This window comes from Theropithecus gelada, chromosome X, assembly GCF_003255815.1.
Source record: "Theropithecus gelada isolate Dixy chromosome X, Tgel_1.0, whole genome shotgun sequence".
Taxonomy (NCBI): domain Eukaryota; kingdom Metazoa; phylum Chordata; class Mammalia; order Primates; family Cercopithecidae; genus Theropithecus; species Theropithecus gelada.
Window position 1 is genome coordinate 117,670,555 of NC_037689.1, and position 27,378 is coordinate 117,697,932.

The 27,378-nt window shown below is 43.9% G+C and overlaps 1 protein-coding gene across 3 annotated transcripts in view; it reads right to left on the reverse strand.

The window, feature by feature from the left end:
- The window catches only part of TMEM255A (transmembrane protein 255A), a 52,087-nt gene extending 25,756 nt beyond the window's left edge, over positions 1-26,331 (reverse strand). The window contains exons 1-7 of one of the 3 annotated variants that reach the window (XM_025372266.1): positions 26,027-26,331; positions 19,157-19,299; positions 9,608-9,670; positions 6,875-6,964; positions 2,768-2,836; positions 1,203-1,274; positions 692-780 (exon numbers count right to left, since the gene is read on the reverse strand). In XM_025372266.1, coding sequence (XP_025228051.1) covers positions 692-780; positions 1,203-1,274; positions 2,768-2,836; positions 6,875-6,964; positions 9,608-9,670; positions 19,157-19,299; positions 26,027-26,084 — 584 coding nt within the window. In that variant the 5' untranslated portion in view covers positions 26,085-26,331. The remainder of the gene's footprint in view (positions 1-691; positions 781-1,202; positions 1,275-2,767; positions 2,837-6,874; positions 6,965-9,607; positions 9,671-19,156; positions 19,300-26,026) is intronic. The other 2 variants (XM_025372267.1, XM_025372268.1) reach the window with 2 other exon arrangements.
- Between the last annotated feature and the right edge of the window lie 1,047 nt (positions 26,332-27,378).

Genomic DNA, 27,378 nt, shown 5'->3' on the forward strand with positions numbered 1-27,378 from the left:
CTACCTGGGTTGCCCACCCCCACAACTACATTCAGGTCTGCACAAATGTCACCTGCTCAAAGAGGCTTTCCCTGGCTACTCTATCTAACACAGAGTGTGCATGCAGGTGCACATGCACACACACACACAGACACACCTCATCACTATCTACCTCTCCTGCTTCATTTTTCTTCAGAGCTCTGATCACCACCTGGCATTATATTATATATTTATGTATTTCTTGACTGTCTCCCCTACTATAATATAAGCTCCACAGGGGAAAGGACTTCTGTTTTGTTGGCTGCTGAATCTTCAGTGTCTAGAACAGAGCCAGGCACTGAGAAGGTACTCAGTAATACTATTAAACGTGGGTATAGACAGAGCTGAGTTTGAATCCTATACATATTATTTTCAAGTTCTGTGTAACCTTGGGCTAGTTGTCTGTTTCCTCTGAACTTCACTCTCCTCATCTATAAAATGAAGATTACTCTGCATACATCATAAGTAAGAATTGAATGAGATAAAGTATGTGAAAGTACCTAGCATGATGCCTGGTACAGAGAAGGCAAGTAATGTCTATTAGCCAAAATCTATTAACAGATCAATGTCTTCCACTTCCCTAATTCCCACAATGCACCCTTCCTTACTCTCAGCCCTTCTAGTGTCCATTGTGGTCAAACTGTTATTCCTGTGTCTGGGCCTCAACACTTACTTGCCACAGTTGTAGAGGTCACAGCAGAAGCAGGTGTTGCCCCGGATGCGAGGTGTGCAGAATTCACGGCTGAGGTGAGGGCAGTTAACCTGAGGGTATATAACAGTGAGGAGATGAGCCGGCATTGGATAGGAGGCAGGACCCTCTGGGATTGGAAATGCGAGTTAGTGACTGATGGAGACAGTAAGGATGGCTTTGAAATGAACACACCAATGTGTGGGAGGGATGGGGCTGGGCGGTGAGCTGGCCGAACTTGTGCATGAGGCAAGTCACTGTGTAGCTGGGCTCATGTCCAGCCTCAGCCACAGCCCTCGGTGCCCCATGCCTGAATGGTGGAGACAGAGAGGAGGAAGGACAGATGGAAGGGCAGACAGAAGAACGAATGGACTGGAGGAGATGAGGATATGAGGGCAGGGAAAATCAGGGTACAGGAGGAAAGCAGATAAGGTGGGAAGGAAGGTGGGAAGGAAGACAGAGGGGCCGGCGCATGCACTCTGAAGTACAATAGTACCTCTCTAGCTGCCTGGGTAAGGTTCCTCATAACCCTCGTGGAAGGAGAATTTTTGGTTGAGGAACTTATGACCTTATATAGGAAAAATAGGGTTAGGGGGACCAGGGTTACAAGTGAACCTATGGAAGTCATTGTTAATATTTTTACAGTCACCAAATTAACACAAGAAAGCTATCACGACAAAATCTAGAGAACAGCAATGACATTTTACACATTTTGAGTTAGTAAAAAGGTTTTAAAAATGGAAAAGAATTCCATTTACCATCTCTTCTTAGCAAGAAATTTTCCAGCTTTCTCCCCCATCCAGATACAATGAAGTGCTGGTAAATTTGTCTTGCTTTGTTATAGAGAATATTCATAGCAAATAGGCATTTTTTTCTATGTTGGGTCCTTCATCCAAATGCTCACTGCCTTTCAGACAAGCTGTTACCATATACACATTTCTATTCCTCCTATCTAACCTGAGAACAGTGAGAGAAATAGTAAATTTATGGTTGTTAAAAGAAAAAGTAGTCAAGTGGACGGCAGAGACATAATCAAAGTATTTGGCATAGTGCCTTTGGAGCAGGACTGCTTTGCCTTACTCCAAGGGCACCTATTCACATTGTATTTTATGTAAAATGGCTTCCCCTGAAGCTGTGCAATGCAGTGGCCATTTTACATCCACTTGCCTTCCTTTTCTCTTCCCAACTGAAAGTTTACCATTTTTCTAACTATTTGGGAATGATTGACTTTCAATGTGAGGTTAATAGAGTACAAAATTGTCAAGATTCCTGGAAGCCTAGGTACAGTTTCATATGGAGAAATCCCTGGGTTGGGAAGGGATTATTGCATACTGAAATGAAAGCTCTCCCAAAATGATCTGGAGTCATACTTTGCCTCACTACGCATTGCATCTAGCTCTGCCTGAGGCAACATGGAACATAAGGAGAGCTGTTTGGGGCAGAAGAGAGACTCATCTGTGCATGCTCAAGCATTATTAGGCTGGCCTCTTGGACGTGTTATGAGAGGGGCCAGGCTGACAGTCCCAGCCTCCCCAGAGCATAGAGGTGGATCTGGCTTCTCAGTTACCTTCATTTGGCTTCCAGACCCATCCTATGTGTGGAACTCAGGCTCTGCCTCCGTAGTTCAGGCCTAGTGCCCTGGTGGGGCTCCCACTTTTATTCCAACTGAGCACTGAGTTCAGGCTCCCACTTTTATTCCAACTGAGCACTGAGTTCAGGCAACTGAACCATCATCCACAGAGATGGGGGAGGGGCATGTCCTGTGGCCTCTGTACGCTCATCTGTCCCCCTGAGGATCAAAGCCACATACGGGGAGGCTTCCGGCTGGGGTCAGAGGGTTAGCCTGTGGCCACAGAACAAAGTAAAACTGATTAGGCCTCATGAGGCTCCAACCTATGACCATGGCCTCATTAGCAATGTGCTCTGACCCACTGAACAAATCAGCTATACATACCTAGAAACAAACCTTAGGCCCATGAAAAGGAGTAAAAGAAAGGGTATTTCAGGCAGAACAGGGGACTTTCCCAGGAGGTAAAGACATGCAGCCTCATTCTGGCTCACCTCCTCAGCTTCCTTCTGGGATGTCTTGGGAACATAATGGCACCGGTTAGCATAGAGTGGTTTCAGATCCTGAAAAGGGAAACACCAAACCAAAGGGGTTTTGGCTTTGGAAAATAAAACAGCAAGTGTTGTACTTGGTAATAAAAGATTTGAAAACACACACACACACACACACACACACACACACACACACACATAGAAGCAGGCAGGCAGGAGATTGGGTTAATTTCTGAAAGTTACCTGTCTAGGGAGACTGAGTGAAGATTAGACAAAAATACTTTAAAAATTACTTTCTATTAGACTACTTGGTTAATGAGAAATTATGAAACTGATTGAGAAATGGGCTTCTTGAAATTTCCTCTGTTTTCTTTTACTTCTAGCCTTTGTCTTCTTGTAAACAGTCCCCAGGGGACAAGATGCAAAACTCCAGGTTATTATGAAATGACACTTTCAAACTAAGGGAGATGAACTCCAACAATGAGGTTTCATTATCACCTGCGGACAGGACTAAGGCTGGCTGACTTGTACCTCTTGCTGTCATTTCCACATCACTTTCAAAAGGAAGAGCTCGGGAAGCAAGCCTCAGGAGAAGGGGCAGCTCCTGAGGCTGCTGTAGATTTTAACTCAATTGAACTATGAGCCATTTCCACCCAACTACATAGATTAGATAAAGTCGGTGAACTCCAAAAACACTATTCAAGCCTCAGAAAACTAATATGGGGCTCAAGGACAGTCGATTTACTCTGCTGGGTTGGCCAGCTTCCTGATGAGAGAGAGCTATCATGCATGGGGGTTGGGGTAGAACCAATAGACACAAGCCAGGGCTGCCTGGAAGCTTCCAGGCAGGAGCTGCTGTTCACTTTCTGGACTGATGCTAAACATCCCCTGAGTGGTAGGGGACTTCTGCCAAAGGCACCTTAGGACAGGACAAACAACTTATGCAAATTGACCTTGGGGTTTGGCAGAAGTACCCAGGCAGAGGGAATTTATATATTGTCTCCTTCCCTTCTGCCCCTACTTCTTTCACCATTTCCGATCATCTCAGTGGCTGCTTTTCCCCACACATGTGATTTAGCATCTCTTGTACTTGGCACTCAAATGCCTCCTGCCTTCTAGCCGGCCTCCCCATTAAGGATATAGGACTTTTCACCAGCTAGCTACTTCTACATGAAACTCCTGCCTGCTCAATGTTCTAAAAGTACCTTGCCTTGTTAGCTTAGCCTGGAGTCTGGTTGGAAAGGAATGAGGGTGTTCATGCTCACACCTGGAATGGCTTATTGCCCATGTTTGGTGTTTGGGTGGTGGCAGAATAATTATCATAATTATCCTGCTGAAGAGGAGGCTTAATGTGCTGGTTGCAGCCCTTCTCACCTCCTGGTTTTGCAAAAAGCATTCAGCCACCAAATGCCCTAAATGAAGACAGATGTGTGATAGTTGCCCATTTGCTGCCTCTGGCTGATACTCTTCATTGAGGTCCAGAAGAGGAACAAGAACAAGACAACTGGAAGGCAAGAAAAGGTCACTAAGCCAGAGTTTGGCAACCTCTGTAATCTGAAGGGCTACCAACTATGGCGTGAAGGGGTAGAAAAGGAAATTGTTTTATATTGAGTGTCTGCTCCATGCCAGGCCCTCTTAGGGCATGTCCATACCCATTATTTAATTTCATCCTCATGCTAACCCTGAAAGGTAAGTTACTACTATGTCCATTTGGAAGAAAAGGAAACTATAGTACAAGAAGGTAAAGTGATTTTCCAAGCTAGTTAATGGCTATACTAGGGAGAGGGGAAAGGAAAGAAATATGAGACAAAAGAGAGATGACACAAGCACATAGAGAGGGGTGAGTGAGAAGGTAGTAGGTCTTGAGAGGAAGTTCAGATTCACCTAAGCCAAAGGAACAGGGAAAGATGATGTTAAAGGGCCTCAACAATAGGACAGCTGGCTCTCACCCATCCAAGCTGTGCTAGGGTCCAAATGTGCCTTTCATTTAAGTTGGCCAATAGATATCATCATAGATTAATAAAGCCTCCTTCCTCAAAACTCTCTGGATGTCAACGAGGACTAGCCAATGTCTTAGGGCAGGTACAGTATAAGCAGAAAGATTTTCTTAAATATTCATCCAGTCTTACCCCCAAATACTTGAGTCAAATGCTGTACTGCAGGTCACCAGCAGCAGGAGGTACAGAGGGCCTGGACTCAGAAGCAAGTAGTGGTCATTAGAGGAAACTTCCAGTAAATATAATTTGAATTTTTGCCCATTGCCTTTGACTGGAGCCAATGATCAAAAACATTGGAATGTCAGGAAAATGCAAATCAAAACCGTAATGAGATACTGCTTCATACCCACTAGGATGGCTGGAATCAAAAAGTCAGATAATAATGAGAGTTGATGAGTATGTAGCAAAATCAAACCCATCAAACACTACTGGTGGGAATGTAAAATAGTGTAGACACTTTGGAAAACACTCTGGCAGTTCCTCAAACAAATAAACATACTTACTATATGATCCAGCAATTATACTCTTAGGTAGAAAGAAAATGAAAATGAAAACAAAAACATATATCCATGCATAAATTTGTACATAAATGTTTACGGTAGAATTATTCATAATAACCAAAAAGTGGAAACAACTCAAATGTACACCAACCAGTGAATGTACAAAGAAAATGTGGTACACCCACACAATGGAATACTATTAGTCCGTAAAAATGAAGTACTTGATACAACATGAATTAATCTTGAAAATATTACACTAAGTGAAAGAAGCCAGTCACAAGAGAATATATATGTTATATGATTCCATTAATACAGAATGTCTAGAATAGGGATACCTTACACAAAGAAAGTATATTAGTGGTTGCTTGGGTCTGGGGAGAATGGGGGATTATGGAGGTGAAACCTAAATGGTATGGGGTTTCTTTTCAAGATGATGAAAATCTAAAATTGACTGTGGTAATGGTTGCACGTAAGTAACTGATATATACTAAATACATTAAAAATCATTGAATTATACACATTAAATGGGTGAATTGTATGTGATGTGAATTATATCTCAATAAAACTATTAAAAAACATTAGGAGTGAGAGGAAGAGGGGAAAAAAAGGAAGCCATTTTAGTTCATGTTGCCATCAAAATCTACTGCAGGCTTCTTAGCCACTAGGCCTATGTTGCCATGGAGACTGCCTCAGAATGAATACTGTTTGTCAAATGGGGATAATAATGCCTGCCCTATATATATCACAGGATTACTGTGGGTCTCAAATGAGGTAATAGATGTGAAGGCACATCGAAAAGCTAAATGCACTACACAAAAACAAGGAATTATTGTTATTAAGATGGCTTCTGTTGAATACAAAATAGTATGCATACTATGATTGACTGCAACTATGCTACAAAAATAGGTATATACTTAGCAGCTAATATGGAAAAACAATAAAAATTGTCAAGTTAGGGTGGTAGAATTATGGATGTTTAAAGTTACTGGTGTGTCATTTGACTTTATAAGAAGAAAAAGATGATGAAAAAGATGGCTGATCTCAGCTAAGATCAGAAGGGATGGATCTGGTAGAGGGGCCTACATTTATATTCCTGGTCCCGAAAGAAAATCAGGCAAAGGGCCTTTCTCTGGCATCCCTTATTTTTCCCCTTGCCCAGGAATTGTTTCTTCAGATGCCATTGCACAGACTGTTTGGGTGACAGCATTGACCATAAGTCATGTGGCTTCTTGGTGCTCTCTCTCTACCCTGTTACCCCCAACACTAGTTCTAAGCAATTCCCTTGACCCTTTGCCTTCCCAAATCTTACCCACATGTCAAAGGCCTAGCTCTAGCCTTACCACCACTGAATGCCTTCTCTGACCCCTGGAATCCAAGATAAGCCACTATGGCACTGGGAGTTTGTTCCCCCAGCTTAGACCCCGTTCTCTAGATGTCTGCATGTCCATTGGTGTCTTCACCTTGACTGCCAACTCCTTGAGAAAAGGGATTGTGTCTTCTCCCTCTCATGTAACCCTCATGGCACTTAGCAAAGGGCTGAATATCCAGCACACATTCAGTGCGGCCTTGTGGTATTGTATATTTACTTTAACTCAGGACAAAAAAATACTCACAATGTGTCTGGCAGCAAAGACCCCGTCAACTATGGCACAACAAAAAGCTGCAATCACACCAAAGCTGATAAACACGATAGAAGCCACCAGCTGTAGAGGGGAATGAAACAAAAGCGTCTGTTAGCCTTCCACTCTTGCTGCCTCTGGGGACCAGGTGATCCCCAAGAGACTTCCAGCAAAACAGAACTCTAGCCTACCACCCCATGGGAATGCTCTTTTTGGTCATGCAGGATGAGTGGAAGGGAGGTAGGCAGGGGAGGCAGAGAATGGGCAACTGAAGCAATTTTTACATTTTCAAGGAAAGCTAAGAAATTCACTCTGAGCACCAAATGAAGAGGAGGCTTGCTGGTATCTAGCGTGCTGTCCATGAAGGAATTTGACTGCATGGCCCTTCCATCCTTGGACTCAGAAATAATGTTGGACTTTTGACATTAGGTAGTTCAATCCTCTGTTTTATTTATGTAGAAATGGAGGCACAGTGAGGGGAAGTGGTGTGCCCAGGGTCTCCATCTAGTCTGTGGAAAAGCCTGGTGCCCACCAACTCCTAGTCCAGTGTTCTTTTTACCCCCTCACACTGCTATTTGATGCTATAGTGGGCACTGATGAAGGCAATGATGATTCTGAGGTCCTGCAAAACTCTACATGACTTTCTGCAACATTGAAGAACCAGGACATTCAACTTAAGACTTATATGTCAAGGACATTTTACAAAGGATTGAAGTCTCTGATCAACTTTGTATGGTACATATTTTTTAAATTTTTAAATTTTTTTTAGAGACAGGTCTCCTATGTTGCCTAGAGTGGTCTCAAACTCCTGGGAACAGGCAATCCTCCTACCTCACCCTCCCAAAGTGCTGGAATTACAAGTGTGAGCCACCATGCACAGCCAGTATGGTACATATAAAAACTTTCAAGTAAGACAAATGTTTACTTGAACCAGGCTGCCCTATTCTCTAATTGTGTTAGATAACAGAAATTTTCCTAATAATTTGTCTACTATTACAAAGATGCTACTACAACCCAATGTGGGGGAAAATAGGAATTTCAAGGCATTTCCAGGGGGCAGGGATAGATGCTACCTGAGCCCACCATCTGCCTGTGTTGACCCGCAGAACTAGATGGAATCAGCACTTTTTTTCCCTGAGGTTTTTGGAAGAAAAGAGGGGAGATCACATGGCATTAAGTTACTCTGTATGGAGAAGGAGAAAATCAAAATCAAGGCCACCCTGGGCGCAGTGGATCATGCCTGTAATCCCAGTACTTTGGGAGGCTGGGGCAGGTGGATCACTTGAGGTCAAGAGCTCAAGACCAGCCTGACCAACATGGCAAAACCTCATCTCTAATAAAAATTAAAAAAAAATTAGCCAGGCATGGTGGCGTGCACCTGTAATCCCAGGTACTCGGGAGGCTGAGGCAGGAGAGTGGCTTGGATCCGGGAGGCGGAGGTTGCAGTGAGCTGAGATTGTGCCACTCCACTCCAGCCTGGTGACAAAGCAAGACTCCATCTCGGAAAAAAAAAAATCAAGGCCACCCTAGGGTTCTCCCACCTCAACAGGCTAGGAGGAAATACTTATCTCCTTTGGGAGTTGTTCAGAAACCTCTCCTCATAATTCTCACTTTACAGTGCTACAGAGAATTGGTAAATCATGTATGAACAATGTCATGAAATTGGCATTATTAGCTACGCTATGATCAGCTCTACAATTAAAATTCCCCCATTATTTTGAATAATTTAAGCCTAAAGTGCAAACACAACTGGCAAGGAGGGAGTCCAGGTGAAATGGAAGAAGAAAACTATTAGAACTCCCTTAAGGGTGATTTCCCACATCGCTGGGGGAAAACGTATGGTTAGAGTTCTCTGTCCCTGGAACTATTACGTTATCTGATTAAACTTGCTGTGAAATAGACCCCATTATCAAAGTTTCAGTGCCACAGAGACTGTACAGGGGGAGCCCAATCACAATCTGACCACTCACCAGGCATCTTGATTTACAACTCTATAAAACTGCAATATGCTTTCAATTCAGTCTGTATCTTCTACCCTTACCCTTGAGGAAGCCTTTTCAGACTGAACCAGGAAAGTACAAAAGCTTGCCCTTGTGGGTCCCTGTTAAGACATAGAAGCTTCACCTTCTGTTTAATGCTTGTCCTTCCTTTCAATCTTACAACATGCTTAGCTTTGAAATATGGGTAATGGAGATACTTTAGGATGGCTTTATAATTTTATTTTACCTTTTTTTGTGCCACAAGTACATTTGCTCATGCAATCAAAGTCTGCTATATTGTAATCTCCTAAAAGGCAGGAACTCTCTGTGAAAACTTGCCCAAAAGATTATGTATCAGAGAGAAAGATGTGAGGGCCACCAGTAATTCAGGGCTGTAGTAACAGAAATGGAAGCAAAAGCATTCTAGGTGAGGATCATAGCCTGACTGGATAGGCTGGAGCACTCCTTTGGGAGTAAGGAGGAAAGCAAAGGGCAAGATCCAGAATATTCTATCCCTTTGGCATAAGGAATCTAGCTAGGCCAGTGAGGGAGCATCAAGCAAGATGAGAACCAATCCCATATCACAGGATCACAGTAAAACACATTCCCTAGAGGTTTAGGAGAAAGGGCAAAGTAGCAGTTCCTTTTATGATCAAATCACGCAAACTTAAGAAATGTGTTACTTATCCACATAAATGTTGTGCTTTTTTAGAGGAAGAATTTGACTCTATAAGGGATGAAAACTTACCATCTGCCTTTTGTTTTCAATAAGGTTTGATCCGATGATTCCAAGGAATGATCCAAAGCCGAGCTGCAAAGCAATATGGCATACATAGTATGTGGGATGACAGTCAGGCTGACCACACAATCATTCCAGTCCCTGGATATGATTCAGGATAATAGAAAAAACTGGGGTATCGATGCTAAAGCTACAAGCAGCGGTTACTTACACAAATACAACATGTACAATAAAAGTATTTTCCCCACCATTTGCCAGTTTTCCCTTGTAGCTATGAATTATACCTAAGAAGAAACTCATGTGCCCAAAAACTAAAAGTAAAGGTCAACCATAGCTTTTCAGAGCCTGCCTATTTCAATTGCAATATCTATTACCTAGCGTGTGACTGGTGAGTCAGTAAGAGACATATAATGATGAAAAGCACATGTTATATTTTTATCTTTATCTTTTTTTGAAAAAGACCTTCCACTTTGATGTATAGATCACAAAATAAAGGTTTGCAAAAGCAATTTTGATGCCTCTGGCATACCAATCCAACTCAGGAAGTACTTTAGAAATCAGGAAGCACCTTAACCCACACTAAAAAAATTTTTAAAAATCTTTTTTTTTTAAAGCCTATATTTGTGGTTGACCCACTGCAATTTATGTTAGCACTTATTCACCTCTTCTTCCATCCCTGCTTCATTTATGGACAGAAAGCATTCATTAAAGGGTGAACATAAATGGCAGTGTAAAACACTAAAAAACCATTTTCCTGTCTAAGTGGCTGGGATTATGGCTTGGTATAACAGATCTCACTGCCCTCTCAGCTCTGCTATTAGAGGACTGAGTCTGCCAGTCTTAGATGAAAATGATCACTAACCAATAGTTGTTGATGGGGATGAAAGTGGAAGAAGTAAAAAGTGGTGAGAATGGACCAATAAATCTTAACACAAGTTCAGTGATGTAGTTACTTTCCTCTTTAGCCTCACTAATGGTCTGGGTTTCCATCTGCAGCCTTACTTTGGCTCACAGGACATCTATTTCAATTTGAGACCCCCAGGCCTTGCACCTAGGTTTGAGAATCTAACAGACCCAAGGGCTGGGCAGCAGCTTAGTAGGGCAGTGTAGGGGGACTGGGTGGTTGTCTCAGACCCCAAGAATGAGAGAATGAACGGAAGAAATGAATAGAAATCTCCAGGACTCCTTGTGCAGGGCCACTCAGACAGCAATGTCTCTTGAGAAATAGATACTACAGTGCATGAGGGTAATATCCAAGACTACTGAGAACATCCTCATTCAACAGTCAAGCTATGCCTGTCTCCCGCCTGGTCTTATTTCAGATATAATTAAAATATGCTGTCATAAAATATACTGATTAAAACGTAGTTATCACACTAGCCTGGCTTCCAACCCCAGCTCTTCTATGTCTGTGTAACCTTGAACAAACTGGTTAAGCTCTCTAAACCTCAATTTCCTTATATTGTAAAAATAGGAACCACAGTAGTGACTACCTTATAGGGCTTTTGTGAGAATTAACCAGGATGATACATTCAAAGAACTTTGCACAGCACCTGGTACACAGTAAGTACTCAGTAAATATTACTTTGTTCTAGTGATTATTATTATTATTATTATTTTTAAAGTCATTTAACTTTTGAACCACTCTAACCCAATTTGAGCTGGAAAATCCTGTAATTTTTTATAATGTGCTCTATTTTGTGCTAAGAGAGTTTCCTTGTTCTATCTTGTCTCCCCCTCTGATATGTTCCATGGCTTCTACTTTTTAGGAGAAAGTCCATGAATAGTCTGTGCTTTTGGCACTCTGGGCCACTTGTGGAGTTGAGAGAAATTGGGAGGCAGCTTCTTACAGGATAAATAAATCATTTTACTTAACAATTCATCAGCTTCCAAAGGTATTCACAGAATGTCTCCTGAATCGTGATAGCAGTCTTTGTCCTAAGACAGGAAGCAAAAACACTCGCCCCCGCTCGCCAACCCCACTATTCCTCATACTCTCTCATGGCAAATAACTCTCTGATAGCAGTGACCAGAAGAGGTGGGTGGAAGTCTTGTGGAATTGTCTGGAAAGACAAGGCACTCCAGAACTGAAAATCCCAGGCCAGTCAGTTACTTCATCCAGTTCTCTCCCCTTCCCCTCTATTCTATTCTATTCCACTCCAATGCATTCAGTTTTCTGACGTTAACTACTAGCTTTATGTCAGATGAATAAGACGTGGCTACTGTCCTCCAAGAGCTCACAGTCTAGTAAGGAAGAGACAGACTGGGTTAAGGACCACAGACCAGGTAAAAACAAAGTGCTATAGGAGCAGGGAATAATTTGTGCAGCCAGGAATATAATATATTCTTGGCTCTGCCCTTGGCCCAATTCCTTAACCACTCTGTGCTTTGGTTTCATCATCTATAAAATGGGAATCATAATAGAGCCTGCCATACAGGGTTGCTTTGAAGATTATATGAGATGAAGTATGTAGTGTGATTTGCATAAGGTAGGCTGCTAAATAAATGGTAGTTCTAAGGTTTCATAGAGAAGGAGACATTTTTATATGGGTTCAAAAGATGGATTAGAGCTCAGCAGGCAGGAACTAATATGTATTGAGTCATGGCTGGAAGAATTCACTTACCTGGATGATAGGTTAATGAACTCACCAGTGTTGCTAAAGCAATCTTCCATTTCATAAGCATTTTAAGTTAAAGAAGTACTTGCCCCCTAGTTTGGTCACATGAATATGTCGGAGTGTGGTGGAATTGATATCATTCCCATTTGATAGACAGGAAAATGAAGGCACAGAGAATTGTAAGGATGTATGCCCTCTTATGGCAAGTTAATGGTAGGTCTGGGACTAGTCCTCGGGTTCCCTGAATAACAACTTGCGTTCTTTTAGCCACACCTTGCTGTGTTTGTGGCCAGTGTTAGTAGAATAGTGACCTCCAAGTAACAAGGACCTAATTGTTGCTCCCTAGAGAAGAAGTTCCCTGCAAGGATGGGGTGAGAAGTCTTATTTGTGGAAGAGCTGAGGGGTTGAAAATAAAGAAGGGAAAACCAACAGTTTCCTTAAAATGGACAGCTGCTTCTAAACAATTGCTTGCTCCCCTGAGACCTCAGAAAGGTAAGCTCTGTGGTCTCCCCTCAAGAGCTTCATGGAATCATGTAATGTTCAGACCTTTGGACCTCCATCTTGATTCCCCATTACCTGAACAAATAACTAGTTTGCTTTGTTTTGGCTGCCCTCCACTTGTGGGAAAAAAAAAAGGACAGATGATTAGATATCAAAGTCAGATTCAAGGGCTTTTTTGAGGCTGGACTCTTGTCACCTGTGCCTATTCCCATTCACTGTCCCAGACATCTAGGACTAAGGCTAAAAATATTAGTCATTAGGTAAATATTAATTGGACATCTACTCTGGCTGGCACTGTATTCGATCTGTGATTTGGAGGCCAGGAGGTGGGATGGGGTATGATCAAGACCACTCAAGCTAAAGGTATGATCAAAACCACTCAGGCTAAAGGAGCTCATACTATAATCAGGTAAACCAGTCCACAACCCCTTTCCGTAATATTGAAATCCACAAAGCTCTTAAAACCAAAAAGTTTTTTTTTTTTTTCTTGAATGTAACTAACTTGGTGGCAAAACCTGATCTTGAACTGATGTGAGGTTATATTATCATCTTTTTAAAAAATATTATCATCTTTATCTCACTTAGTGTAAAAATCCATCTTTTATTATAGAAACACGAGGTGCTTGATTATGGGATGCTTCTCAAGGCTCTACTTGATTGTTAGATAATATGTGGTATATGTACTGTATACTTTTTCTAAAATAAAAAGCCTAAATTCTGAATCCCATCTGACCCAAGGGTTCAGAGAAAGGATTGAGGACCTATATAAACAAAGCTAAATGAGAATATAGCCCCAACAGACGCCACAAAGCAGGACATAAGTATTTTCCAGCAACCATGAATAGGAGGAATATATGGTAGGGAGTTCAAAGATGGTAGACACCACTGTGGACCCCAGTATCTGAGAAATGTTTCTGCTGTGTCTTTAAGTTAGGATAGAACAGAGCACTGAGAGAGAGAGAGAGAGAGAGAGAGAGAGAGAGCAAGGAGGATGTTTCAGGCGCAAGGAAAAAATGTTATGATGGCCCCAAGGCAGAAAAGCCCAAGTCATGTTCAGAGGACTGTGAATTGACAATTTTGGCAAAAGAGAAGTAATGAGAGACTAGGCTGAGGGCATCTATGGAGAGCTCTGAATGACATGCCAAGGAAGCAACAGGGAGCCAATGAAGGTGAGAACCTTGTGGTATTATAAAAGTCTTACCCAGCAAATCAAGATTCAAATGTATTTATTTATTTAGAGACAGGATCTCACTCTGTCACCCAGTCTGGAGTGCAGTGGTGCAAACAAGGCTCACTCTAGCCTCGAACTCCTAGACTCAGGCAATCCTCCTGCCTAAGCTTCCTGAGTAGCTGGGACTACAGACCTGAGCCACTGTGCCTAGCTAATTCTTAATTTTTTTTATAGAGACAAAGTTTTGTTATGTTGCCCAGGCTGGAGTGCAGTGGTGTGATCCTAGCTCATTGCAGCCAGCCTCGACCTCCTGGGCTCAAGGAACCCCCTTGCCTCAGCCTCCTAAGTAGCTGGGACTACAGGTGTGCTAATTTTACCACCACACCTGGCTAAATTTAAAATTTCTTGTAGAGATGGGGGTCTCACTATGTTGCCCAGACTGGTCTCGAATGCCTGGCCTCAAATGATTTTCCTGCCTTGGCCTCCCAAAGTGATGGGATTACAGTCATGAGCCACTGTACCCAGCCCAGGTGTCATTTAAAAAATGTACTTAGTAAGTTAGGGACTTATACTTTAGAATGAACTTAGATTTTAGAAACATTTTCAAACAAGAGGTAGAAACTTTTTCACCTCTTGTTGAAAATCTTTCTGCCTAATACACAATTTACTACAAAATCCCACTATCCAGAGCTCCTTATGTTTCCTGAGCATTCATGTTAATTAAAATTTCTTTGGACTTTTCAGAGGAGTCTTTACATGTGAATCTGAGGCCACACTGACCTAAAGAAGGTTTCTGGGATATTGATTGTTTTGAATGATCCCTGTTGTCCCCATCTCCTAATATCCCACAGTAACTCTGAAATTATTTTCAATTAACTGATTCTCCTACCCACTCCCTGGGAAAGCGGGCAGAAATTCTTGCTCTTTCCTAAAAAAGACTCAGGCTAGTATGGGCCCTAATAGTATCAATACAGCAGCTGAGGAGAGGGTGCAAGAATGAAAGGCTTGTCTCTCTACCCAGGGGGCCAACTCCATCTTGTGGGTTGCTTGGGAAACACATTTAGAGGCCTCTTTTTCGTGCATCTAAGGTAAGAGGAGGTGTATCGGGAAGGAGCAACCACCCTCCCCTGTCTCTTTCAGCTTCAGGTAACAAATGAAGCTCTTGGGTTTTTAGGCCTTCAGAGTAGAAAGCTCACCTGAACCCTCCTGGAATAAAATGCCTTGAATATTTGAGGACAGTAAAATTCTTAATCCAGTTTGTCTTTTTTTTGTTGGTGTTCGGTTTTTGTTTCTGTTTTTTTTTGTTTTTGTTTTTGTTTTTGTTTTTGTTTTTGTTTTTGAGACAGGGCCTCACTCTGTCACCCAGGTTGGAGTGAAGTGGCGCGATCTCCGCTCACTGCAACTTCCATCTCCTAGGCTCAAGCGATCTTTCCACCTTAGCCTCCCACGTAACTGGGACTACAGGCTTACACCACAGGGCCAGGCTAATTTTTTTTTTTTTTTGTAGAGATGGGGTTTTGCCATGTTGTCTAGGCTGGTCTCAAACTCCTGGACCCAAGCGATCCGCCTGCTTCAGGCTCTCAAAATGCTGGGATTACAGGTGTGAGCCACCGCACCTGGCCGTTTTTAGTTTTTAAATTTTATTTATTTATTTATTTGAGACAGAGTCTTGCTCTGTTGCCCAGGCTGGAGCCCAGTAGGGTGGGTGATCATGGTTCACTGCAGCCTTAACCTCCTGGGCTCAAGAGATTCTCTCACCTCAGCCTCTCCAGTAGCTGGGACCAGAGGTGTGCACCACCATACTTGGCTAATATTTTATATATATACTTTTTGTAGAGATGGTGTCTCACCATGTTGCCCAGGCTGGTCTTGAACTCCCGGCTTCAAGCTATCCTCCCACCTCAGCCTCCCTAAGTGCTGTGATTACAAGCATGTGCCACCGTGCCCAGCCTGGTTTTAGTTTTTTAAAACTTTACAGTTCAGCCTGTACAGACTAGCACATCTTTAAAGAGGCATGTGTGTGTATGTCTCTTAGAACGATGATACCACATTCTAGTTCAGGTAGAATAGCTAACATGCCATGAGAATGCACCTCACTGTACAAAGATATCTCATTTGGCAAAATAAAGATGCTCCCGAAAAGCTTCACATGACTTAGAATTATACAAATTGAGTTATATTTTAAGTATCTGAGATCACAATATTTAAATGATTTGCATGGTAAGTCTTCTTTTAATCTAATAACTTCTCCCTAATTAAATTCTCATGTATTGTTAACACATTTAATCAAAGTCTAAAACAGCAGAGTTCCGAATAAGCTGAAACTGTTCCACAGTTCTATACATTAGTAATTTATATTTAAAGTGACCAATTTGACAGTGCAGAATCTCCAGATGATGCATCATGATCCTGGTTTTATTGCTAAGCATATTTTACTGTGTGTAAATTCTCCAGGTGGTTGCTAGCCCACCTGAATTAGACTCTTCCCCACCTCCCCCCCGGGATTCTTTCCCCTCTGGTGGATTCAACATGTATTACTTTCTCAATCAAAGGTTAGTTCATGAAAAGAAAATTCAGATTGCTGGGGCCCATGCAGACCAACTGAATCAGAATCTCTTGGGCTGGGGAGTAGAGATCTGCATTTTTCACAGGTTCACCAGGTCATTCTTATTCACGTCAGAGTGGGGAAACCACCGGTTTAGAGTTTCTATAGTAACTCCCTAATAACCAAGCTATTCAATTAGTGAAAGTACCCCATTCCCAGACAAATGTGGATTCTCAGGCGTTTACTGTTTCTGAGGTATGAGTCGTAATTGTATTTGTTACTACGTGATCTGACCTATAAACTCATAGATTTTTCTGCTATTCAATCTGCTATCTTTTCTCCTTTATTCTATGTAATTAAAATGCATTTTAAAGAAACAATCTCCAGGAACTATGAGAGCACATTTTTAAAGGTTAAATCATGGGGGCACAGTATCCGTTAGGGATGGCTTTCCTATTAACACTTCCATATCAGCTCTTAGTAAACCACTCACATGCAAACACACGCCCCCACTGCTTCAACTTCCAGTGCTAACTGAACATCAGGTACTTGAATAACAGCAATCAGTCACCCTCTTTCCTTTGTTCACGTATTCCAACCTAGCTGCCCACGGTAAGATATTCCACAGAGAAGGTTCACAGCCACTGTTCATGAATAGGAATTCGTACTCTTAAATAACATGGAAAATACCTTCCCCTCACCCACAGAGACTCTGAATCTTGGCTTCAGCATTTGCTCATCAGTCAGAAATATTTTACTAATGCAGCTACCTGAAATACACAAAGTCACGCAGACCCTATAAATTGCTTTTCCAAGCCACCGAAATGCTATCTTACCCACTCTGTTCCTCCCTGCGCAACCCCCCGCCCCCGCCGGCTTCACTTGTGTTTAAAAATAAAACTCAATTCTGCTGACGACTGGTTTTCTTGCCTCACCACAGGAAGTGGACTGGGTGAGTTCTCACATCACATGTTTAACAGAGGGCACCAAACAGTGTCTGTGGGTCACCTGCCCTCAGCTGGGAGGAGCCCTGCCTGCCCCGGAGCTGTAGAGGCACTTGCCCCAGCAGCCTTCAGCTCCAGGAAGGCATAGCCTACAGCCCACGTTAGGTCCCAGCTTCTCAAGAACTATTGAGGAGGCTGACTGTGGAATGAAATCAGTGACCTAGGCAACAGGCTCCAGGCTTGGTCACTCATAGCTCTGGCTTGTCCAAGACATCATCTTTAATCTCTTCCTCTCGCTTAGCTTCTTTCTCCAATCCCCATCTCTCTCTCTCTCTCCCCCTCCCCTCTCTCATTTCATTTCAAAGAGAAATGAAACAAAACAACAACAAAAAATACATCTGACCTCTTTGCTGTACTAAAATACCTATTAACTGAACTGTCCTAAACTTCCTTCTGCTCTCTAGCAATTGAGGAGCCATTTAATTGATATTTAAAATATGATCTCACCTCTAGAGTTAGGTTTTTGGGTTCAATAGCAGACTCAAATGAAGTTTTGGTTTTTCTAATGCAACTAGTTTAGCAGTCTCCAAAGGGAACTGCATGCACCCTAGGGTAGATAAAAACAATCCACTGGAATACGGCTGTTTCCTATTTATTGTTTATCTAAAATAATAAGAAAGAAACCAAACATTACTAATATTTAATAAACAGACTGTCACTGGCACCCTCTGTCCGTGTGAATGTCAGGTGATCAGGTGACCTATCCTTCTGAAGGAGGGCAAGTTCCAAGCAGCAAAGGGTTGATGGTGGGGCATTTTATGTATGCCTGGATTGTATTATTCAATTTTAACGAAACTAGTCCCAACAAAATGGATACGAGGCTTGAAAAGATTCCTCTTGAGACACCAGAAGTTGAAGATGACCCTAATAATGTAAGCAAACGTAAGCAACAAGAAAATGGCAGAGTTTGATACTTCTAACTCCCAGCTTTTTTGTCAGCCAAATTGTGAGATTGACATTTAAAAACATGACTCCAATGACAATCTAATCATATGGGATAAGAAGGCAGCCAAAAATATTCACAATTATCTACTGGGCCATTTGAAATAAGGATTTAAAGCCACTGTCTTTAATGACAAATTTCACACTAAGTGCATATTATCTGGTGACATTTTAGTTTGTGTTCACATGAAGATATTGAAAGTTATTGTATACTTAATTTTTATCTAATTTTTGAATGTTCATTTTTATATAAGTTTTATGAACATGTATATATATATAATTTATCAGTGAATAAATATATATATATTTTAAGAATATATCTTCCACAGCTTTTTCTGATAGGCGTGCAGGATCACTTTGGAGATCAGTGCTGTTGGTCAGAGTGTCAAGCTGCCAGGATCCTCAGATTTCAGGTAAGATCAGATGACCTCTATTATATATGGGAATGCAGATGCCTGGAGAGAAAGGACCTTAGCCTAAAGTTAACACTGCTAGTTAGTAACATCTCCTAAACCGGAAACCTGAGGTCTTAAGGAGTGAGATGACTTGCTCAGGATCACACTGTTAGATAGGGATGGTGCTGGATTCTTCTGATTTTCAGTCCAGTGCTCTTCTTAGCGGGCCCAGAGTTGCCTCTCTACATAAATATATAGAGATATAAAGGAGGAAATCTGAGCAAACACTAGACACTCAAACAGAATCGAAAACTATCAGAGCAGAGCCAGAATTTCTGTAGACAGTAAGCTACTGCGACCTACCTGTGCCTTCTATACTTACAATAACTCCTGGGTAATAACCTCCTACAGTCACATTCTGGGTCCTGGTGGTTGCAGCAAGGCCCACTGTGAGAATTAACACGGACACAATAAGCAAAGTCACGGTGACATAGATGGAGTTTCGTTTCCTCCGATTGAATGCTCCTGAAAGCACAGAAAGAAACTAAAATTGCTCATTTCAGTTGGGGAAAGGACTGACTTAAAGAAAAAAACACTGAGAAGGTTTTCCTTTCCTATTCCTACTGGTAACTGAAGTTATCTTTGGTGGTGATGGTGGGGGAGTGTTGTGGGGAAGGGATAGAGCATTAGTTTTTGCAGTCATCAGGTGCCACTTCTATAATAAAAAATGTATTTCCAGTTTGAAAATAAACAACAGAAGAAATTTCACCAGTGAGTGCTCCTGGCACTCTATAAGAGATGTGTCATAACTACTTAGTAGAGTGGTTTTTTAGACCAAATTAGAAGGCATATGATAAATGGGAAGTGTGTGGGGGGGTATGAAATGAAAACATTTTAAAGCCATACCCAACTAAAGAGATTTTTTTCATAAGCTAGAGATATGAAATTTCATTTTCAGTGTAAATATCACAGCCAAGCCAAGTTACTGGGATTTTTTTTTCATTTATTTCTGACATTTGCCACCTCATGTATAAACTTTAAAATGGTATATTGGCAAGATTTGTCACATAACAAATGTGTGTAATAAAGTGAGTGTTTGGAGGCCATTAGTCCACAAAGATATGTATCAGGGGAGGTAGGTGGGAAGGATTATAACTTATACACATTTAGGCTTATGTGAGGGTGACATAAATATAAATGATGAGAAAGCCATTCTCCCACTCAGGGCTTATCAGACATGATAGTGCAAACCAATATTTTTTTGAAAACAGGATTATTAAGTCAGATAGAAAAATGGTATCTAAGCTCACTTTTTAATTTAATTTTTTTTTAAAGGAACCGAGCACTGTCCCACACTCTGCAGGGATTTCTCAGGCATAGGGAGAGGGCCTTCAACAGGACATACCAGGGGAGAGTTACCACCTAGGAGTTCTAAAAAAAAAAAAAAAAAAAGCAAATGAGAAGAGTCCAGCTCCCTAGTGGAGGTGTGGAGCATGAGGAGGATGAAGCAGTGAGGAGCCCTGATGGAGTTGCCGACCCACGTGGCTTGACTGTCATTTATGGCCCTAAAGAGATCACTTGAGTCTGTCCATGAAGACCCTGTCATTCTGGGAGACCTCACTGCAGCCTCAGGAAGCAGTTGTTGAGAGAAGCCATGCAGACTGTTCCACAGGGAAGTGGGGGAGAGGGGATGGAGGAAGGGGGAGGAGGTCAACCAAGCGAGACCCAGGAGGCAAGGTGGTGGTGAGACAGAGGGGCTGTGGCTGGCCTTGCAGCCCCCTGCAGATATCCCCTCCTGTATGGAAGAAAAGCATTGGGAGTATCACCCAGGCTTAACCCCACCATCCATCTTGTCTTCCCCAGTACAGTCCCTGCTGAAGTCTCCAAGGGAGGTGGGAGGGGCTGGCGGTCTCCCCTGATGTCAGCCTCGAAAATGAGGGATGTGACTCATCAGGGTCATTTCTAATATGGGACTATTCTAAGACTATTTTTCATTGAAATGTAGAAGTGGTTTGAACGTTTGTAGGTATCTACAATGCTAAAGCACCATGTCTCACCCTGGGGAAGAGGTAAGAAGAGTTGGCAAATGAGACTCCTCTTTAAAGAGGCCTGAGTCCAGCCTCCAAGGGGCAAAAACATAAAGTCCCACTAGAGACACCTGTAACATCAGGGCCCTTTCATGACAGAGCTATTAGGGATGCAAACGGGAGCTGACTAATGGTAAACACATGAGCAAAGCTGGGAGCTCTGGACTGCATGGTACCGGGAAAGGAATACTAGAGGGGTTGGGGAAGGCCAGGAGTTATTTCTTCTGTTTACCTGAAGTGTAGTTATCCTTCCTTTTGATTTTGAGGGACCCTAAATGAGTCTCTAAACCAGAGTGCCTAAGTTTATTTGATGGTAGATACTTCTCAGTGAATCTGTGAGTTGGTTCTACAGAGGGGCTCTAACATAAACTTACCAACACGGCCTCCCACTCTTACATCTTCCCTTCCCTTTTGTCACTCACACAATCTCTAGCCTTCCCCTGCCCCAGATTGGCAAAAGAGAGTGAGGGAACATTTGGATACACCACGGATATCTTTGTGACACGGAAGTGTCTCAACACCTTACCCAGAAAACATGTAACCTTAGAGACTAAATTGGAGAAGTGTGTGTGCATGCATGGTCTTTTTAATTTTTGTTTGTTTGTTTGTTTCATTTGCCTGCTCCTTCCCCACCAGCTGGCCTTTAATCTTATTCACAGCTCTTGGGTCTTCTTTGCAAATAATCACTCTAACTTTTGAAAGTGCAGGAAGAGCCAGGTCAGAAAAGTGACTCAGCAAACCACATAGTGTCATTTGAAAATCTTTTTTCCTGCTTTAGAAACTGAATTGAAAATTCAGTCACTTGAGCAACCCAGGCAAAGATCCCACAGCCCCACAGGGGCCTTGCCTCCAGATAGGATTTGCTTTGGGTAAAATTCCTAAGAAAACTCTTCCCATCACCAGGTCAAATATCTAATCTCTGTCCTCTCACGAGCATCCTTCCCTGTCCCCACTTATTTTATATTATAAGGACTATAATTGTGTAACATGAAATTATTTCTAGTTGCACTTGGGAAATTGACTGTTTTAAGGAAGTCCCTCCCAGGATGACTCGTTTTGAAAATGAAGAATCACCCCTCAATTTATCTTTAGTGCCAATTTGACTCAATAAAATTCACATCTACTTAGAGCAAGACATACCCATTTTCTGAAGGTGTGGCCCAGGCTCCTAAAAGGCAGTTTATTGTGTCTGCTTAGGACATTTTCCTGGTGGTTGTTTTATTTTAGAAGGGAGAAGTACAGCTCTGTTCTTATTTGGGTACAATTTGGGGCTTGCCTTAGATGTTTCTGTAAACACAGGACCATCTTATTCTGATTTTGTTCAGTAAAGTGACACATAAAAAAACTCAGGCACCATGAGGTACTTAAATAAAGCAGTGGGTATATGAAAATCATGCCTATTACAATTTATACCTAGTGTTTGATACCTAATAAACAGTCCGTACTTGTTGAATAAACAAGAGGCAACATCTCAGAATTGTTTCCCTTGTAATCAAGAAGGATGTGGGAGAAATTGTGTGAATAAATATGGGCTATTCTCATAGAATGGATTTTTTAACGTAGGGTACACATGAGGGTTCCCTCAAATTAAAAACTTTCTGGCTAACTAGTGTGAAAACTACAATATCTCTCACTACCCTGTCTCCTTGGCACCCAGTATATTTCTGCTTAAACAACAACCACCTCTGCAACCAACAGCAGTGAGAGTCTGAAATCTTGCCATTGGCCTTACTTGCCCCCCCTCAGCAGACTCCCTGCAGAACTACTGCAGCCCTCCCTCTCTGCAGTGCCCCACCTCCACCCCAGATTCCTAATGACCAGGATGCTTAGCTCTAGAAGCACCCAATTGTTTGCTGTCTCCACCCTTCCAAAAACAACCAGCTTTTCTCTCATCGAGTTTTCCCCCCATCAGAGCCCCCATCTGCATTGCGGTCTTTGAATCTGGGTGCCTCCCTTAGAAGCATGCTCAAAATTCCCCTCCTCCAAGAAGTTGTTCTTGATCAAAATTAATCACTTATTCATGTCCCTAAATTCCCAGGTACCTTACTCAATAAGTATATTAATTGTAACTGGTACCATTATAGTTGTAACCGTGGGTCTGGTCCACAACCCATATGATGTCTGGCAGTCCCAGGATTATGTATCTGAGGGAACCAAGACGTGGGTTGCTAGAAGGTAGGATGCTGTATCTGTTACTTTGTTTTACCTTGCACACGTTTCTTGATTATCCTCTCTCAAGAGACTAGATAAGGTGTATAATCTTTACTGGGCGCAGTAAAGTTGGGAACCCAGTATCCAGTCCTGTACACGGTGTTGTTGATGCCTGGCTAGTTCTCTGGGTTGATCTTTTGAACTGATTAGGATTTGCTTACCTGAGTCAGCTTTGCCACACAGGGTGGGTCCCCGGATATCCCCGCCTTGAGTATCCCTAGAAACAGGTGGCTGCCCAAGACCTCAAGACCCTGCCTCAAGACCCTGCCTCAAGACCCTGCCAACCTCCCGAACATTTCCTTAAAGGCGCTGAAATCCATCTCTCCCACTTTAGACAGTTCTCTGAATGGAGAACATCCAAGGCCGCCGGCGAATTACAAATGTGTTATTTGGGAGGAAGGAATGCCCTACTGTAGTAGAGGTGCCTTTGCGCCTGGGGGCGGTGTTGCCAAAAGGGAGAAGGGGGTTGCTGGAAGGGGATGGGGGGACGCCGGAGTCAAATTACCGTCTTCTTAATTGCCAAGTGCCTGCTCCACTCTGAGCCTTGGACAAACTGCTCTATTCCCAGGCAGCCAGCAAGCGTAGATTGCAGGCTTGGTGCAGTGTGTCTGTGTGTTTTAACTTTTATTGTTTTGGTTGCGGTTGTGTCTTGACAATAAAGGAATCCCCTCAGAAATGCTGCCCTTGGAGGCCGAAACACTAACCCACCCACCCACTGTCCTCTTCCCCCCACGCAAGGGAAGGTGGTGTTGCCAGACGCTAAGTGGGAGTAGCTCCTAAGTAGCCTAGACGCTGATTCAGGCCCGGGTTGTGCTGGACCAGAGCCAGGGAACTCCGGGATGACTTCCCTGTCCAAACTGTGGAAACCCAGCGTTACCACTCGACTCAGGAATTTGCTAGTGCCGTCGGTCTGCGGACTTTAAAAAGTGGAATGCGTGGCGCCGGCTCCGCTTCTGTCTGGGATTTATGATTCCTTTCCCGCAGTGTGGAGACTGGGCTGGGCGAAGCCCACTCAGCTGTTTGTTGCGCAGACCTTTCGAGAAACACAAGATCGCTGAGGGCCCCTGGGAGTCCAAGAAAGAAAGCTCTTCATCTTGTTCCCCAACCCACAGAGCAGTGCGCCAGGTAGCAACTCTTTAAGCCCTGGACCACCAACCAGCCCACTCCCCGAAGGCAGACGGGCTCGGGGCGTTGTGGCTTGATTTGCAGGTGGTTAGGTGGTTGTCGTCCGCAGCGGGAATGGACGCTGTGGAACCCTAGCGCTCTTCCACTCAGCCCTCCCTCGCGAAGCGCAACAGCTTGGCGTCGGGGAGCCAGGACTGCGTTGTTGGCGCCACAGCTGGCCAAGGTAAGGAGTGCATTCCCACCTGTCTCTGTCTCTCTGTCTCTCTCTCGCTCGCTCGCTCGCTCGTTCTTTCTCTCTCTCTCTCCCTCTCCTTCTGTGTGTGTGTGTGTGTGTGTGGGGTGTGTGTGTTGGAGAGAGAGAGTGCGCGCGCGCGAGCTGGGAGTAAGGGGGAGTCTGGTACTGCTGGGCTCTGGATTCGGACCAAGTCCTTGGCCTCATTTGTACCCCGTTGTAAATAACTACGCCCTTAAAAAAGAAAAAGTAAATTCTTATACTGAATATGCAAAACCACTGAGGATACGGATCTTTCCACCATCCAGGAGATAACACTTTCTGGGGCCCCTCTGGTGAACGAGTTTTGTTGACACCGAGTCTTCTGCGGGCAGTAGGGAGATTATATAGGGGATTCGATCTTTTCCCTGCCCCCTCCACTCGAGATGTTCCCGCAAATTCATCGGAGAAAACCTGAGCAGACTGGTGGCAGGAACTGCGGGACAAAGGGATTTTGCAGAATGTAAAGTATGTTGGAAAGAGAGAATTCGATTTGATTGAAGTGTATCCGAGGCGAATTTTAAAAGATTCGGTGGGATCATGATTTTACAATCCCCTCCCGCTCTCCAGGGCTCCAAATTAATTTCTCCGCCCAGTGAAATCATAGGGCTTGGGAAGATGCCTAACAGCTGAGGGGGACTGGGTTTGTTTTTTGTTTGTAACTACCAAAAAGCAGCTTCAAGCGGCAGCCAAGTTGGTGCCGAAGGTAGCTGTCCCCCAGTTTCTGTAAGGAAAGGAGTCGAAGGATGCCCCTCCCCCTCCATTCCGCCCTGAGAGGAAAAGCGCTACTTCAGAAGATGCGCGGGCTCGTGCTGGATGTTTCTCGCGCTCTCACTCCTGCACCTTACTCCCTTTTCACACTCATGCACATTCCGTGCATTTGGAGCAGAGTAACAATCAAATTCAAAGAATGTTGATCCTGCCGCTGCAGAGGGCAGGGCTGGGCTGTCTTGAGTGAGTCCTCAGGAATTCCCCTCCCCTCATCCCCCCTTTTTTCTCCCCCCCCGCCCATCCCCCAGAGTTGCGCAACCCACCCGCCCCCCGCATCAGCGAGGTGCAAATCAGGCCCCTTCCCAACTGCATCTCTAAATTTCAGGGCAGCTTCAAGAGAGTTGGGAGGGGGCGAAGACCCTGCTTCTTCTAATTGTCGTTAGTTGTGAGCTCTTAGAAGTGACCAGGACTTTGCAAAGAGGGAGTGTCGAATGGAAAGCTAAGGCGCAGGTTGCAGGGAAGTGTTTTGATCCTCAGATTGCTGGGATTTACTACCCGACTGCAAGTCTGTAGACACACGCACACAAACAGGCACACACCCGCACTCCGGGGCAGAGATACTCCGACGCAAGCTTGGCGCTCCGATCTCCGCACGTCGCTCCCTCTGCAGCCAGGCCGCTCCCCTGGGACTCTGGTCCATCACCCAGACGCTGGGGCGCGAAGACCACCCCACCCATGCCCCGTTTCCCGCTCTCTGGCTTTTGGGGCAGCCGGGGCGTTCACAGTCCAGAGGCCAGCGCACTCACCCCCTGCTACCGCCGCCCGAAGGAAAGGCCGCTAGACTTACCCATGGAATCGGGCAGGGACATGTCGCTGGACCGCTGCTGAGTCAGGGACTGATGCATGGTGAAAACTGCCCGGTTGCCCCAGTCCCCGAAGCTGCTTCAAGCGCCCCCGGCTCTGGGCGCCCCGCAGAGCATCCTACTCCGCGGTTGCCTCTCTCGGTCCCTCCGAGAGCTGAGAAAGACTGCCTCTGGTTGCGAGCTGCAGCCCAAGTGCCGCCTCCCCCTCCCTTCCCCTCTTCTCCCTCCCTCCTCTTCTGCCTCCCTCTGCTCCGGGAGGCAGCAGCATTGGCGGTCCGTGCAGCCGCGTGCGCTTGCGCAAGACCCCCCCACCTCCCTCCCCCTCAGTCTCCCCATCCTAGTTATCCACCTCTCAGCTTCCCAAGCCAGACAGGGAGCAGTTTTAGCCCCTTGGGGCCAGGGCTGCGCAGAGAAAGAGGGGGGAAGCTTCAGTCTGAAGCCAACCAACCTTCTCTGTAGTTGGACAAGGTCTTGGGTAATTATCCTGTTCTAGGATTTGTAACTGGGGAGGGGGTCAGAGTCAGAGGTTCAGAGCTGAGGAACACACACACACACACACACACACACACACACACACACACTTGAGCAGGTCTGGTCTTAGTGCTTCCAGAATGACATAATGGAGCTGGAGATGATCCAGAGAAGGGCCACTCTATAATCAAAGGGATGGTGTGTGTGTGTGTGGGGGGGAGGGGGCTGACATATGAAGATAGATTAAACAAATGCAGACTCTTTAGTCTAGAACGATGAAGGCTGGGAAGGGATGTGACCAGAGTGTATAAAATTATGCAGAGACGGAGAGAGGGAGCACAGCCTTATTCACCAGATCTGAGAATTCTAGAACCAACGGCCTCCAATCTTTAGCTAGAAAATTCAGCTAAAGTATGACTCTGCACCAGAACCCCAGTTTGTACTGTTCAAGTGCTTTTATATCAAGGATCTTATTTTCTCATCATAACAGCCATGCAAGGGAGGAAGAAGAGTTATCAATAACCCTATTATGCAGAGAAGGAAACTGAATCTCAGAGAAGGGAAGAAAATGTCCTGTGCCCACTCAGCTAGTAAGTGGCAGAAGTGAGAGCTAGAACCTAGATCTGTTGGACCTGAAGGTCAATGTTCTTGCTATGGTGGCTGAAAAGAACTATTATTCTCTATAGCAAATGGAAAACCTAAGGAATTCATTAGCTCCAAAAGATGCAACAAGATGAAAATGCAAGTAGCTTTGGAAAGAGTGAAAGTAAAGTCATGGCTGACAGATCCACTGTGGATTACTAAGGGAAACTGGGGATGAGGTGGGAAAGTCACTGATCTTGGAAGACAGCCAAGTCCTTCTTGA